Raw genomic sequence first — 15,982 nt, forward strand, 5'->3', positions numbered from 1 at the left:
AACTTAGAAATACTTAAACCTAACCAACCTAAGTACATCACACACACCCATGCCCGAGGCAGAATTTGAACCTGCGACCGTAGCAGTCGCCCAGTTCCAGACTGACGCGCCTATAACCACTCGGCCACACCGGCCGGCTATATGGTATGTATATTCAAAAATAGGTATACCAAAATAAGCGCGTTTTCGAATGCAGCAAGTTTCAAAGCAATCAGTGCAGAACTTACACGGATATTTAAGGTTTAGAAAACAAACATTTAAATTTTTATTTATCTAGATGTAAATCTTTGTTTGTACAAAATCGTAAATCTCCCAAAGTCCTCCAGACAACGCTTTGAAATTTTGACACAACGTGACATTCGCGCGTGTTTTTATATACGTATTGAATAGCCATATGGTGTACATAAATACTTATATAACGTAAAAGGAGGATACGTCATTATGAAAAATTTGACGTGGATTGTTCCAACGGATATATCTCCGACCGTTTACATATACACACATCAAAAAAAGTTTCGCATCACCCCAGTTCCCAGAACTCCTGAAGGTAGACGTTGACTGTGGACATTGAGTCAGAGCCACAGTCCCTTTGCCTGTTCAGAGATGTCACTAAACCCATCCAGAGATGTAAACAACCATGCATGAGCAGCGCCTATTAGTATTAGACTGAGGGTGTCCGATAGCCGATACGTTCCAGTCATTCCACCAGGAAGGAGGTATACGGCTCGTGATGTCTGCGTAGACGGTCAATACCGCGGTTCGATCGCGTCCGAAGTGTTACTTTGCGCCAGGAAGGTCTCTCAACAAGGGAAGTGTCCAGGCGTCCCGGAGGGAACCAAAGCGACGTTGTTCGGACATGGAGGAGAAACAGAGCGACAAGAACAGTCGATGATATATCTCGCTCAGGCCGCCCAAGGGCTACTACTGCAGTGGATGACTGCTACCTACGGATTATTGCTCGGAGGAACCCTGACAGCAAGGCCACCATGTTCAATAATGCTTTTCGTGCAGCCACAGGACGTCGTGTTACGACTCAAACTGGGCGCAATAGGGTGCATGATGCGCAACTTCACTCCAGACGTCCATGGAGAGGTCCATCTTTGCAACCACGACATCATGCAGCGCGATAGAGATGGGACCAGCAACATGCCGAGTGGACCACTCAGAATTGGCATCATGCTCTCTTCACCAATGAGTGTCGCATGCGCCTTCAACCAGAAAATCGTCGGAGACGTGTTTGGAGGCAACCCGGTCAGGCTGAACGCCTTAGACACACTGTGCAGTGAGTGCAGCAAGGTGTAGGTTCCCTGCTGTTTTGGGGTGGCATTATGTGGGGCCGACGTACGCCGGTGGTGGTCATGGAAGGCGCCGTAACGGCTGTACGATACGTGAATACCACCCTTCGACCGATAGTGCAACCATATCGGTAGCATATTGGCGAGTCATTCGTCTTCATGGACGAAAATTTGCGCTCCCATCGTGCACATCTTGTACATAACTTTCTTCAGGATTACAACATCGGTCGACTAGAGTGGCCAGCATGTTCTCCAGACATGAACCCTATCGAACATGCCTGGAATGGATTTAAAAGGGCTGCTTATGGACGACGTGACCCTCCAACCACTCAGGGATCCGCTGAGGAGTGGGACAATCTGGACCAACAGTGCCTTGATGAACTTGTGGATAGACGAATACAGGCATGCATCAATGCAAGAGGACGTGGTACTGGGTATTAGAGGTACCAGTGTGTACAGCAGTCTGGACCACCACCTCTTAAGGTCTCGCTGTATGGTGGTACAGCATGCACTGAGTGGTTTTCATGAGCAATAAATAGGGCGAAAATGATGTTTATGTTGATCTCTATTCCAATTTTCTGTACAGTTTCCAGAACTCTCGGAATCGAGGTGATGCAAAACTTTTTTTGAAGTGTTTATATATGGTGAATCTCCTAAAATATTACGGAAATGAAAGTGCTGCTGATGTGCTGTTTTCACAGAATGGATTTTCAGGCGCTCCTATTTTCAACCAAGAAACAGATGTAATAATACTTAGAAAGTGTATTTTTGTACAGACATACTTTTCAAATATAACAATTCCTATTGACATTAACAGGCTAAAAGTAGAGTAATTTAAAATGTCAGTGACATCTGTTGCGGTAGTTTAACGGGAGTCGTTTGCGAGATATAGTATCGTGCAAAGTTGTTTGTGCCATTCATCGACGTATGCTAGATAAGATGTTATGTTTGCTTACAGTGTGCTTGTGTGTTCCCTGAGTGCATTACGACTTGCTAGTCACTTAGTGTGTGACAGTCCAAGCAGAAGGTCGTGAGTTTACGATTGGATTTACCAATGCAGAAAGCCGACACGCTCATAGTGTATGGAGAGTGTAGGAAGAATGCAGTTCGTCCCTGCAAAATATATGCGGAGAGATATCTCAATAGCCGTCAACCATCTCGGCAATTATTTATCAGCCTCTTCAACCAGTTAGGTGAAAGTGGTAGTGTGACACGTAACGGAAGGAAACAAGTGACGACAGAATAGAAGGAAATTAATGCTCTTGCTGCTGTTGCGCTTTTTCCGCACGTTAGCTCCCTCGCAATCACACGAGGAAGAAGTATGAGCGAGGCAAGAATTATATACGTTGTACATCAAGATAGGTTCCTTCCCCAATACCTCTCTCTCTATCAAGAGCTGCATGGAAACGATTATGAAAATCGTCTTAACCTATGTACATAGGCATTACAAAAGGATACTCCAGATGTATCATGTATCTTGCTTAGTAATAACACTATATTTTCCAGTCATGGTCAGGTGAACCGCCGAAACATGCACTGTTGGTGTTTGACAGTCCCCGCTGGCTTCGTCAGGCCGAACGCCAGCGTCCATGGAGCGTAATCATGTGGTATGGGATAGTGAACCATGAGCACATAGACTCGTTTCTCGTAGACGGAACACTGAACGCACATAAGAATCGTAACCTCCTAAGAGACGATCTTCCACGGATGCTAGAAGACGTTCCTCTGCAGACTAGGAGGAATCTGTCGTACCAGCGTGATGGCTGTCCAGCCAATAGTGCAAGAAGTACTGCAGCATGTCTTCCCAAATTGTTTCTAAATCGTTGGATCGGACGCAGAGGACCTATATCTTGGCTGACCGGTTCCCCGAATTTGAGGCCGTAGACTTTTTCTGTGGGAAAGCTGAAAGATGCTGTCTACAAGGACATTCGAACTACTCCCGATGATATGTGACGACGCATTACTACAGCCTGCCCGGACATCTCCGGTGAAATGCTAGTACGTGTGCAGCAGTTGTACCATGCCAGACTGGAAGAGTGCATTGCCCGTGCCGGTGGTCATTTTGAACAGTGATGGTCAGTTTTCTAGTTACTGGTCAGAATCCACATAACTAGTGCATGCACTTGTGTTTTAATGTGTGCTACCACAGGTACTCCACAAGTTTCGGTTTGGGAACTTTTGAAAATACGATGTCTCGTAAACGACTCCCACTAGAATCCCCCAACACACACCACTGACATTCTAATTTACCCTGCTTTTATTCTCTTAATGTCAGTAGGCGCTATTGCATTTAAGAATATATATACAGGTTGGGTCACTAAATATTGCCACCTTGAAGAATAACTCCTCACGTACGATAGCAGCTGAAACGTTTGTGGGACAAATGTTGCATGGGACAACGGGGGCCATAATATGACGTTGGTTTTTTGTTACTAGGCGGGGTGGCGTCAGAGAGATGAAGATCATTTTTTAAATTGGGATGCTATAGTTTGGTACTCATTTTCTGATAGAGACTGTCGAGACGAATCCAATGATGGGTAACACTAAGGTCTTTGAAGGTCAACGAAGGTCAAAAAGTGTCCGAAGTGATGACCATTGGTATCAATGCAGTGCTGCGATCTTCTTATCATGGATTGACTGGTATTCCTTATCACTTAGGCGCTTATGGAAGCACATGCTCTGACAATTCTCTCTCGTATATCGTGCAGATAGTAAATATTCGCCGAATACGGGGTATCCATCCAACGTGCCGTTGACATGTAAGAACCATTCGACCGTTTTGCAAATACAACACTAATACGAATGGTGCGACTAGTATCGTCGAATCAAGCGATTGAGAATGATGTATCCCTTCGAAGAACAAGTAGATACGCTTCTCATTTAAGGAGAATGCCAACGAAATACAGTGAGCGCTAGAGACTTATACGCTGAGAGATATCCTCAACGTACTCACCCTACACGTCGTACGTTTATGTATGTGTATGTCTAACTGAGAAAAACTGGATCTTTAACGCATCGGAAACATATCCGGCAAAGGAAAGTTACTACCGAGGAAAGGGAAATTGGTACACTTGTCACTGTGGTTCGAGATCATTGTGTAAGTTCGCGTCAGATCGCTAGGGAATCTGTCATGAGCCAGAGTAGTGTTGTTCGTGTTCTGCATGGACATAAATATCATCCTTACTATATCAGTCTCCATCAAGAATGAACTGGTACGGATTGTACGCGTCACGCTAAAGTCTGCCAATGAGCTCAAACTTCAGATTCAGAGGGATGACACATTTATTAGTTTTATTTTATTTACTGAGGAGGCTACATTCACAAATCATGGAAATGTTAATTTGCATAACGTGATTTATTGGGCAACTGAAAATCCATGTTGGCAGCGGCAATTGTACACGAAAAACCATGGTCGGTGAATGTATGATGTTGGATTATGGAGGACAGGATTATAGGCCCCTACTTCATCGAAGTAAATCTTAATGGTAGAAAGTACTCCACACAGCCGGCCGAAGTGGCCGCGCGGTTCTGACGCTGCAGTCTGGAACCGCGAGACCAATACGGTCGCAGGTTCGAATCCTGCCTCGGGCATGGATGTGTGTGATGTCCTTAGGTTAGTTAGGTTTAACTAGTTCTAAGTTCTAGGGGACTAATGACCTCAGCAGTTGAGTCCCATAGTGCTCAGAGCCATTTTTTGAACCAAAGTACTCCACATTCCTGCAAGAAACATTAGGTCTGTTATTGGAAGAAATATGTTTAGGAACAAGGAACAGAAAGCGGTATCAACACGATGGGTGTCCGGCACATTTTTCGCTGATGGCTAGAAATGAGCTGCAGAGACAATTCCCAAATCGTTGGGTTGGACGCAGAGGAGATGTGTCGTGGCCGGCTCGTTCGCCAGACTTGACGCCTCTGGATTTTTACTTGTGGGGATTCGTAGACGACATTGTTTATAAAGACATTCCAACTACACCTGAAGATATGCGAGAGAGAATTGCCAGAGAATGTGCGTCGATAAGTGCCGATGTGATAAGGAATACCACTCAGTCCATAATAAGAAGATTGCAGTACTGCATTGGTACCAATGGTCATCACTAAGAACACCTTCTGTAAATGGACGTTCATGCCACATTTGTGACCTTCGTTTACCTTCAAAGACCTTACTGTTACACATCATTGGATTCGTCTCGATAGCCACTATCAGAAAATGAGTACCAAACTATAGCATCCTATTTTTAAAAAAAAGTTGATCATATCTCTGGAGCGACCCCACCTACCAACAAAAAACCAACGTCATATTATGGCCCCTGTTGTCCCATGCAACTTTTTTCCTACGAACTTTTCAGCTCCTATTATACTTTAGTAGTTATTCTTGGTGGCAATAGTTATGGGCTATCACCTACAACTTGCACCGCAAATGTAGCGGAATATATATGTGTGTCTAAAAAGTTTGCGATATACGCGTACGTGTGTAGAAAGCTAGATGTTTATAATGACACATTTACTGTCTCACATTTTCGCAAGTAGTTAATGGAAACGTGGCACGTATTTGCAGTTTGATGAACGATGTGGAGCTGAAGACGACTGGCTCCTTTGGGCGTCAAATTCAGATTGCGAGGCTCGCCCATGTACCAGCATCACTTCCGGCGTCGTCAACAGCAGCGTCATCGCCTCCCCGGGTTACCCGCGCTACTTCCAGCCAGGCATCGACAGCTGTTACCGGTCAGTAACTCTAGCTTTACTGATGTCAGTATAGCGATATGTTCTTGAGGAATGCTGATAAGCGATCAAGCTTGATATATCTCTCCATGCTGAAGTGATGGGGCCTACTGTCACCTAAGGAATTAAAGCAATTCACCATAAAGCGACCTACGTCTCTTACATACTACATGCGACTGTCTTTCATACTGAAACTAACTCTTTATTTTTTTTATTAAACACTGACCTACAGAATTTTCCCTGACAAAGGCACCTCAGACTTAACCTATTCATTTACTGCCCGCAATATACAAGCCCAACGCAATCTGACTACGGTACATTGATAACATGACTTTCAATAATTAACACAAAAGAATGGCCCAGAGTTGCAAGAAATCCTGACAATAATACAAATCAAATAAATATTAAATTAATGAAATATGAAACTACCTCCAACTCTGTTAATTGCCTTAACTCTTTTCAGTCACGAATCCCGATAGTGGAAACCAAACTCTTTTTCATAAGTCACTTACCTCACAGAAAATCTTCATAACACGAATTACACCAATTACAGAAAGAATCAGCAACATCCAGCTAAATAAAAGGATTCTAACTACTACAGACTCTAACTGGTAGGAGGCATATGGTTAGCAAAATAAAGAATTTGTTGAAAAGCAAGAACTGTATTTAGAAAATTTTTCATTATTCATGTGACATCCAGTTCCAAAAATTATATAGTTGTCAATAATTCTACTACCCAAACATTATCAACCATACATCCATTAACATACCTTTCCTTGTATGTTTTCTTATAAGAAGTTTCATCTCAGTCCTACCATCACAAAGTCTCCACTAAGAAACACATGGCCATACAATTCTCCATCCACTTGCTAACTGCTAGTCCCTCCAACCACAGAAGCTCCTTCCGAGGGCGCAGAGCGATGTCAGCGATGTTACCACAGTCTATTGCGCTGCCAACATACAGACAGGCTACTTATAATACAACACCATTCCACCTTATTAGATCATATTAGCACGCTATTCAGGACTAATCCAACCGACAAGATAACTGGAGAACTGTCCCATTGACGCGATATTCTGTCTACCTTCGCTGCGTTTGTGTGTTCGTTTTACAGCATTTTGACAAACACGGAGAGTGATGTCAGTTTAAGTAATTCTTAGAACCTGACGTTTAGGTTTACTGGAAACGCTATGACCGTCTGGTGAATTAGAGTCGAAAATGATAGAAGAATGCCGGATAACAAGTACAGGCCGGCCGGGATGGCCGAGCGGTTCTAGGCGCCACAGTCTGGAGCCGCGCGACCGCTACAGTCGCAGGTTCAAATCCTGTTTCGGGCATGGATGTGTGTGATGTCCTTAGGTTAGTTAGGTTTAATTAGTTCTAAGTTTTAGGGCACTAATGACCTCAGAAGTTAAGTCCATAGTGCTCAGAGCCATTTGAACCATTTGAACAAGTACAGAACAAATAGCGTAGAAGGCGCTTAAAATCGCGTTCAGTTGTAAACAGGGGAGAGTTGCCAACGAAGCCATTGAGTTTAATTGAAATCCAGATAACCAATATTTTTAATATCTTATGGTAAAAGTTACGTTTTTTATAGTGGACAGTGAAATGTATTAGTGGTTTACTTTCAGAAAAATGGTTTGATACACTCTGTCCGGTGCAACCTTCATCTCTGCGTAAGTGCTGTAACTTACATCCAATTGATTGATTACTGCAATACTTGGTGTCCCTCTAAATTTTTACCTCCACACATTCCTAAGATACCAAACCGACGACTCCGTAGTGCCTCTGGACGTGTCCTATCAACCGATACCTTTTTTTAGTCTACATCTGCATGACTGCTCCGTAATTCACACATAGGTGCTTCGCAGAGACTTTACACACCACTACCGAGCGAGGTGGCGCAGTGGTTATCACACTGGACTCGCATTTGGGAGGATGACGGTTCAAAACCCGCGTCCGGCAATTGAAATTTATATTTTCCGTTCAAAAATGTTCAAATGTGTGTGAAATCTTATGGAACTTAACTGCTAAGGTCGTCAGTCCCTAAGCTTACACACTACTTAACCTAAATTATCCTAAGGACAAACACACACCCATGCCCGAGGGAGGACTCGAACCTCCACCGGGAGCAGCCGCACAGTCCATGCCGGCCGGAGTGGCCGTGTGTTTCTAGGCGCTGCAGTCTGGAACCGCGCGACCGCTACGGTCGCAGGTTCGAATCCTGCCTCGGACATGGATGTGTGTGATGTCCTTAGGTTAGTTAGGTTTAATTAGTTCTAAGTTCTAGGCGACTGATGACCTCAGAAGTTAAGTCGCATAGTGCTCAGAGCCATTTTTTCGCACAGTCCATAAATGCAGCGCCTGAGACGCTCGGCTAATCCCGCACGGAATATTTTCCGTGATTTTCCTAAATCGCTCAAGGCAAATGCCCGGATGATTCCTTTTAAAAGGCATGGTCGATTTCCTTCCCCATTCTTCCCTAATACGAGCTGGTGCTCCGTCTCTAATGACCACGTTGTCGGCGGGACGTTAAACGCTCCTCCTCCACACGCCACTTTTTTCTCGACCGTTCCACTATCGAAAGGAGCGTTTTTGAAAAATTAATTTTCACAGTACATATAAATGAGCACGTGGACAAAGTGGTAGTTCCATCAAGCATTTCGCGTATGACGCTGTTGTGTACATAGAAGTCGCAGTATCAGGAAATTGTAGCGAAGTACAAGAAGAGTTGCAGAGGATCAGCTCTTGGGCAGGGTTTCGGAAACGACTCTTGACATAAACAAATGTAAATCACTGTAGCCAGAAAGCCCGACTATTTTGTGATTGCTCGCTTCCAAAACAGTAGCTGGAACCAGTAACATCCAAAAAAATTTATACAACTATGCATACGGAACGATTTGAAGCGGAACGACCAAATAAAATTACCGGCCGATGTGGCCGAGCGGTTCTAGGCGCTTCAGTCTGGAACCGGGCGACCGCTACGGTCGCAGGTTCGAATCCTGCCTCGGACATGGGTGTGTGTGATGTCCTTAGGTTAGTTAAGTTTAAGTAGTTCTAAGTTCTAGGGGACTGATGACCTCGGATGTTAAGTCCCATAGTGCTCAGAGCCATCTGAACCATTTGAACCTAATAAAATTAATGACTGTAGTCCACCCCTTTTTTCTACAAAAGACAACGTATAGCTCCGAATATAATTGATACGAAAAATACAACTTATTATTTTTATGGTTTTGATTGCGAATCTTGAATTTTCCCCGGCGCACTGAATATTCTATGAGATTTTGGGATTTCAGCCGGATCATGTTGACTTCTTGCCACGATATGTCGGCTGGCAACCGTCTAGCCACCTTCAGGTGAGTGATCGCCACTGGAGGCTGCTAGTTCCGCGCCAAATTTTGCTATAAAGCCGACACCATGAACTACTAGCCTCCAGTGGCGGACACTCATCTGAAAATGGCTGGACGGTTGCCAGAATAGAATACAGAACAGATTTTAAAAAAATTATTCCTGGTAATATTTAAATCCTCAAATGAATAAACACAAATCACCACAAAGAGGTAGCTAACAAAACCCGCTTTAGAACAATACTTGAGTAATACACTACTCGCCATTAAAATTACTACACCACGAAGATGACCTGCTACAGACGCGAAATTCAATTGACAGGAAGAAGATGCTGTGATATGCAAATGATTAGCTTGTCAGAGGATTCACACATGGTTGGCGCCGGTAGCAACACCTACAACGTGCTGACATGAGGAAAGTTTCCAACCGATTTCTCATACACAAACAGCAGTTGACCGACGTTTCCTGGTGAAACGTTGTTGTGATGCCTCGTGTAAGGAGGAGAAATGCGTACAATCACATTATCGACTTTGATAAAGGTCGGATTGTAGCCTATCGCGATTGCGGTTTGTCGTATCGCGACATTGCTGCTCACGTTGGTCGAAATCCAATGACTGTTAGCAAAATATGGAATCGGTGGGTTCAGGAGAGTAATACAAAACGCTGTGCTGGATGCCAACGGCCTCGTATCACTAGCAGTCGAGATGACAGGCATCTTATCCGCATGGCTGTGACGGATCGTGCAGCCACGTCTCGATCGGTGAGTCAACAGATAGGGACGTTTGCAAGACAACAACCATCTGCAGGAACAGTTCGACGACGTTTGCAGCAGCATGGACTATCAGCTCGGAGACCTTGACGCTGCATCACAGACAGGAGCGCCTGCGATGGCGTACTCAGCGACGAACGTGGGTGCACGAATGACAAAACGTCATTTTTTCGTATGAGCTAGTTTCTGTTTACAGCATCATGATGGTCCCATTGGCGACATCGCGGAGAACGCACATTGGAAGCGCGTATTCGTCATCGCCATACTATCGTATCACCCGGCGTGATGGTATGGGGTGCCATTGGTTACACGTCTCGGTCACCTCTTGTTCGCATTGACGGCACTTTGAACAGTGGATGTTACATTTCAGATGTGTTACGACCCGTTGCTCTAGCCTTCATTCGATCCCTGTGAATCCTTACATTTCAGCAGGATAATGCACGACCGCATGTTGCAGGTCCTGTACAGGCCTTTCTGGATACAGAAAATGTTCGACTGCTGCCCTGGCCAGAACATTCTCCTGATCTCTTACCAACTGAAAACGTCTGGTCAGTGGTGGCCGAGCAACTGGCTCGTCACAGTACGCCAGTTACTACTCTTGAACTGTGGTATCGTGTTGAAGCTGCTTGGGCAGCCATCCAAGCTCTATTTGACTCAATGCCCAGGCGTAGCAAGGCCGTTATTACGGCCAGAGGTGGTTGTTCAGGGTACTGATTTCTCAGGATCTATGCACACAAACTGCGTGAAAATGTAATCATATGTCAGTTCTAGCATAATATATTTCTCCAATGAGTACCCGATTATCATCTGCATTTCTTCTTGGTGTGGCAATTTTAATGGCCAGTATTGTACTCATCAAACTACAACACGTACCAGATAGAACAGATAGAAGAAACAGAGAAGATCCACAGAAGAGCAGCTCGTTTCGTTACAGTTTTATTTAGTTAGCGCGACAGCCGCGAAGAGATGCTCAGCCAATTCCAGTGGCAGACGCAGCAAGAGAGGCGTACTGCATCATGGCGAGTTTTACTATGAAAGTTCTGAGAGCGTATGTTCCTGTCAAACAATATAGTGCTTTCACCCACGTACTGCATACCTCGCGAAAAAACCATGAACGTAAAATTAGAGACATTCAAGCTCTCACGGAGTATTACCAGCAATGATTCTTCTTGCAGACCATTGACGAGTGGCACAGAAAAGGGAGAAGTGACAGTGATACACGAAGTACTCTCCGCCACACACCGTAAGGTGACTTGCGGAGTTTTGATGTAGTCCAGCATGTAGAATAACACGTGGAAAAAATTAATACTTAAATCTTTGTGTGCGAGCTCCCATTTCTGTTATTTTATTACGATGGTCGTGTCCCACTGTGTAGGTGGGAGCCAACAAAATAATTTCGCATTAGGAGGAGAAAGTTGCTGACTGAAATTTCGTGAAAAGACCTCGCCACGTCGAAGAAATACTTTGTTTTAATGACCGCCATCGAAACTCGAGCATCGTATTCGGAAGTCTCTCTCTCCTATTTCGCAATAAAACAAAACGAGCTGCCCTTCTTTACACATTTTGTATGTCCTTCGTAGGCCCACCCGGTTAGCCGTGGGATCTAGCGCTCTGCTTTCCGGGCGGATTAGTGTCGAGGTCCAGTGCGCTGGGCAGACTGTGGATGGGTTTTGAGGGGGTTTTCCATCTGCCTCGGCGACTGCGGGCTGGTTCCCCTTATTCCGCCTCAGTTGCACTACGTCAGCGGTTGCTGCGCAAACACTTTCTCCACATACGTGTACACCATCACTACTCTACCACGAAAACATTGGGGTTACACTTCTCTGGTGTGCGACGTTGCCGGGGAGGGGGGGGGGGGGAGGTGGTCCTCGAGGGCCGAACCACAAAATAACCCTGGGTTCTGCGTGGGGCGGCGCAGTGAGCGGACTACTGTAGCTTGTTGTGGGGTTGTGTACCACTATGGCTACGGCGGGGACGAAGCCTATCCCTCGTTTCTAACTCCCCAGTTCAATACAATACAATACACTACAATACAATGTCCTCCGTCAGTCCTAGTTGGGAAGGGTCCCATACTGTGCAGTGTTTCTTCAGTAGAGAACGGACAAACGCAGTGTAGGCAGTGTATGTAGTAGATCTGTCGCATCCTGTGGGTGCTCTACCAATAAAACGCAGTCTGTGATTCGCCTTCCTACTTTTTTATGCGATTCTTCCAATTTTCCATAAATTTCTTTCCAGTAAATTTCTGATTCGGTACATCTCCATTAATTACTCGACATGCCATTCTTCTGTAGCACTACATTTCAAAAGCTATTATCTTCTTGTCTAAACTGTTTATTGTCCACGTTTCACTTCAGCACAAAGCAAAACTCCAGCTCAATATTTTCACGAAAGACTTTTCAATGTTCACTGGTTATTCGATGTTAACAAAATTTCCTTTTTCATGAACGATATTCCTGTTTATCTGAGATTTATATAATTTTTACGTCTGCCATCGTCAATAGTTTATCTATCCAAATAGCAAAACTCATCCAATACTTCCATAGTCTCACTTCGTTATGCAATTCCCTCACCATCATCTGATTTGACTGGCCTAAATTCCATTCCCTTGCTTTACTTTGGTTGAAGTTCATCATATAACTTCATTTCTAGACACTATCTATTGCATTTAGTGATCTGCGAAGTCATTTGCTTCCTTTGACAGAATTACAGTGTCACCAGTAAACCTCAAAGGTTTTATTTCATCTCCCTGAAATTTAATTCCCTTTCAGAGTTTCTCATTTGTGCCCTTCAGTGCTTGATCAAGGAGTAGATTAAAATCGGACAAGGCTTCCAAGTTTCTTTCTCATTTCTCAACTAGTACTTTCCTTTCATGTGTGTGTATTGAACCAGGGACATAGAAATGACGGAGCACCGACCCCACCGCCGAGGGTTATTGTGCAGTTCGGTCCCCGGTGGAGCAATCACCGACATAGTGTAACTGGGGTGGAATAAGGAGAACCAGCCCGCATTCGCGGAGGCAGATGGAAAGCCTCCTAAAAACCATCCACAGACTGGCCGGCACACCGGACCTCGACACTAATCTGCCGGGCGGATTCGTGCCGGGGATCGGCACGCCTTCCCGCTCCGAAAGCAGCGCGTTACACAGTGCGGCTAGCCGGGCGGGCCCCTTTCATGTACTTCGATACTTCTAACTGACTTTTGGTTTCTGTTGAAGTTATCTATAACTTTTCTCATCCTGTACGTCATCTCTGTTACCGAAATGTATTTATATTTTGGTAAAGGTTCGGTTATCGTTGTTGTCGTACATGTAAATATAATTATTTTCTCTAAATTTTGGGACTGTGCGGCTGGCCCCGGCGGAGGTTCCAGTCCTCCCTCGGGCATGAGTATGTGTGTTTGTCCTTAGGATAATTTAGGTTACGTAGTGTGTAAGCTTATGGACTGATGGCCTTAGGAGTTAAGTCCCATAAGATTTCACACATATTTGAATATTTTTTCTAAATTTTGACAAAAATTTCCTGTGGACATTCCACATCCGTCGATGGTAATATAATTCTGAAACCGGTCGTGTGACTATTTTACAGTAATTAGCGATCCAGTCTTAATAATTTTTTTACTGAACAAAATTCTTTCACACGACTTGATAATGAGATTATGTAAATCCTTTCGTCTAATATCATGGCTCACAGTATCGAATAACGTGGATGAATGGAATGGCCAGTTGGGTTTGACACCCAGGATTACATCTACGTAAGGTAGGTAAAACCTTGAAAAGTGAATTTACGAAAAGTAGAACTGGAGACGTCTACATGGTAGCGCGTACTACATCTTGCCTTAATTTGAATGACAAATGCTTCCCCTGTCGAAATTGAGTGGACGATTTAAGTGACTGTGGGTCTGTCATTACATTAACTATAGCTATTGTAGAACACGAGGTAAATGAAATACCAACAAACATTTTTAGGTATAACAGTAGTACGGAAGGTTTACCAATTACTATTTGCCTAATGGTTTATCTCTGAGAAATTTGTAAGATATAAATCGGTTTCTTTATGCCCTTTAGAAGCTAATTTATCTAGAGATAGCCTTAATTCGTTCAAACCTATCAATGGCTTCAGAAACAAGTGAATAACTGTTCTACACTCTCGAAATATTGAAAGTCAAAACGTTTATTTTAGCTTTATCACCATTAATGTTATCCACTCTAAAGCTTACAGAGTGTTTTTTTGTGGAAATAGCTAAGACATCTGTAAAAACGTTGGTTTTTAGACATCACTTTCCAGCGATTCGATCTTGCTTCAATGAAATGTTGGGCGAAGTGACTATTCTGTCATAATATTCTGTTTCTAAAAAATTCGCGTGTGTGACTGCAAGTAAAATGCGGGTTTTCCTTCATCTGAATTAACGTCTGTCTCTTGTGAGGCGAACTGAGGAGCTACTTGATTGAAAAGTAGCGGCTCTGGTCTCGTAAACTGACATACGGTCGGAAGGGGAGAGCGGTGTGCTGACCACATACCCCTCCGTATCGGCATCCAGTGACGCCTGTGGTCTGAGGATGACACGGCGACCAGTCGGTACCGTTGGGCCTTCATGGCCTGTTCGGACGGAGTTTAGTTTCTTAGCAATAACACCTGATTACATTAATACCAAATGCTGTGAAATGAGAGTTAAATGTGGCTTCTTCGAAATACTCTCCTCAGCAACTGATGCACCGCTCCCAAAGCCGTTTCCAGGACCGGAAGCAATCTTGGTACGCCTCTTACTGCAAATTATAATAATTTAAGTTTTCTTTTATCTCGTCTGTCGTTGCAAGTCTTCGTCCTTCCAACCGTACTTTCTACTTAAGAAATAAAAAAATGTTCGCAGTGGCCAGGTCTGGATGAGTACGAAGGATACAGTGATTTCGTTTTTTGTGCAATAGTCACGCATGACTCATTAGATGCGGGGCGAACTTAGCGGTAGCATGATGCATTCCAAGATGTGTTAGGATTTCATGACATGATCCAACTGAAATGTTACATTCTTCTACAATCCCTCCGACAGGCAGTTATCGATTGGCACACCCAGTGTCGTTGACGTGACTGACATGAGCGTCGTCGGTAGAAGTCGAGAGTCATCCTGAACGAGGGTCATCTTTGGCTTCCGTCCGGCCATTTTTAAACCTAGTAAAACCATCCCTAACACAGATTGCGGCTGAAGCACCGTAGGCTTCCTGCATCATTTGGCGTGTCTCTGTGAAGGTTTTCTTGAGTTTCATGCAAAATCTAACGCAGACGCGTTGCCCCTCTAACTCTGCCATCTTGAAATTCGCGAACTGTATGACACAACATTCTACGCAAATACAGCACTGAACAGTAACTAATAGACATACAACAATGATTCTTCCGGGAGCTACACACTAGACACAAGCGTGTGCAGGGATGAAAACCACATTTCGCTCTAACACACCATTGACGCGAAATTACGCGTGTTCCGGAATTGTTTGAACAGACCTCGTACTCGTAAAACTACTCGCGGGTAAGACAGATGATGAGATTCACTGGAAGAATTTTCAGAGAATGTAGTCCATACACAAAGGCGGTAGCTTACAAAACCGTCGTTCGATTAATACTTGAGTGTTGCTCGTCAGTCTGCGATGCATACCTGATGGGACTGGTAGAGGAAATAGAGAAGAGCCAAACAGGAGCAGAGTGTTTTGTTACAGGTTCATTCAGTAAATCTGGAAGTTTAATGGAGATGCTCAGTCAACCCCAGTGGCAGACGTTGCAAGAGAAGCGTTTTGCATCACCGTGTATTTCCCGAACGTGTGCGTTTCTAGATTAGTCAACCAACATATTGCTTGCTCTTACG

General features: G+C 44.2%; 1 protein-coding gene across 1 annotated transcript in view; it reads left to right on the forward strand.

The window, feature by feature from the left end:
• The window catches only part of LOC126263462 (uncharacterized), a 165,507-nt gene that overhangs the window by 44,378 nt on the left and 105,147 nt on the right, over positions 1-15,982 (forward strand). Inside the window, exon 4 of the mRNA XM_049960555.1 lies at positions 5,851-6,017. Coding sequence (XP_049816512.1) covers positions 5,851-6,017 — 167 coding nt within the window. The remainder of the gene's footprint in view (positions 1-5,850; positions 6,018-15,982) is intronic.

The sequence above is a fragment of the Schistocerca nitens genome, chromosome 6 (assembly GCF_023898315.1).
Source record: "Schistocerca nitens isolate TAMUIC-IGC-003100 chromosome 6, iqSchNite1.1, whole genome shotgun sequence".
Classification (NCBI taxonomy): Eukaryota; Metazoa; Arthropoda; class Insecta; order Orthoptera; family Acrididae; genus Schistocerca; species Schistocerca nitens.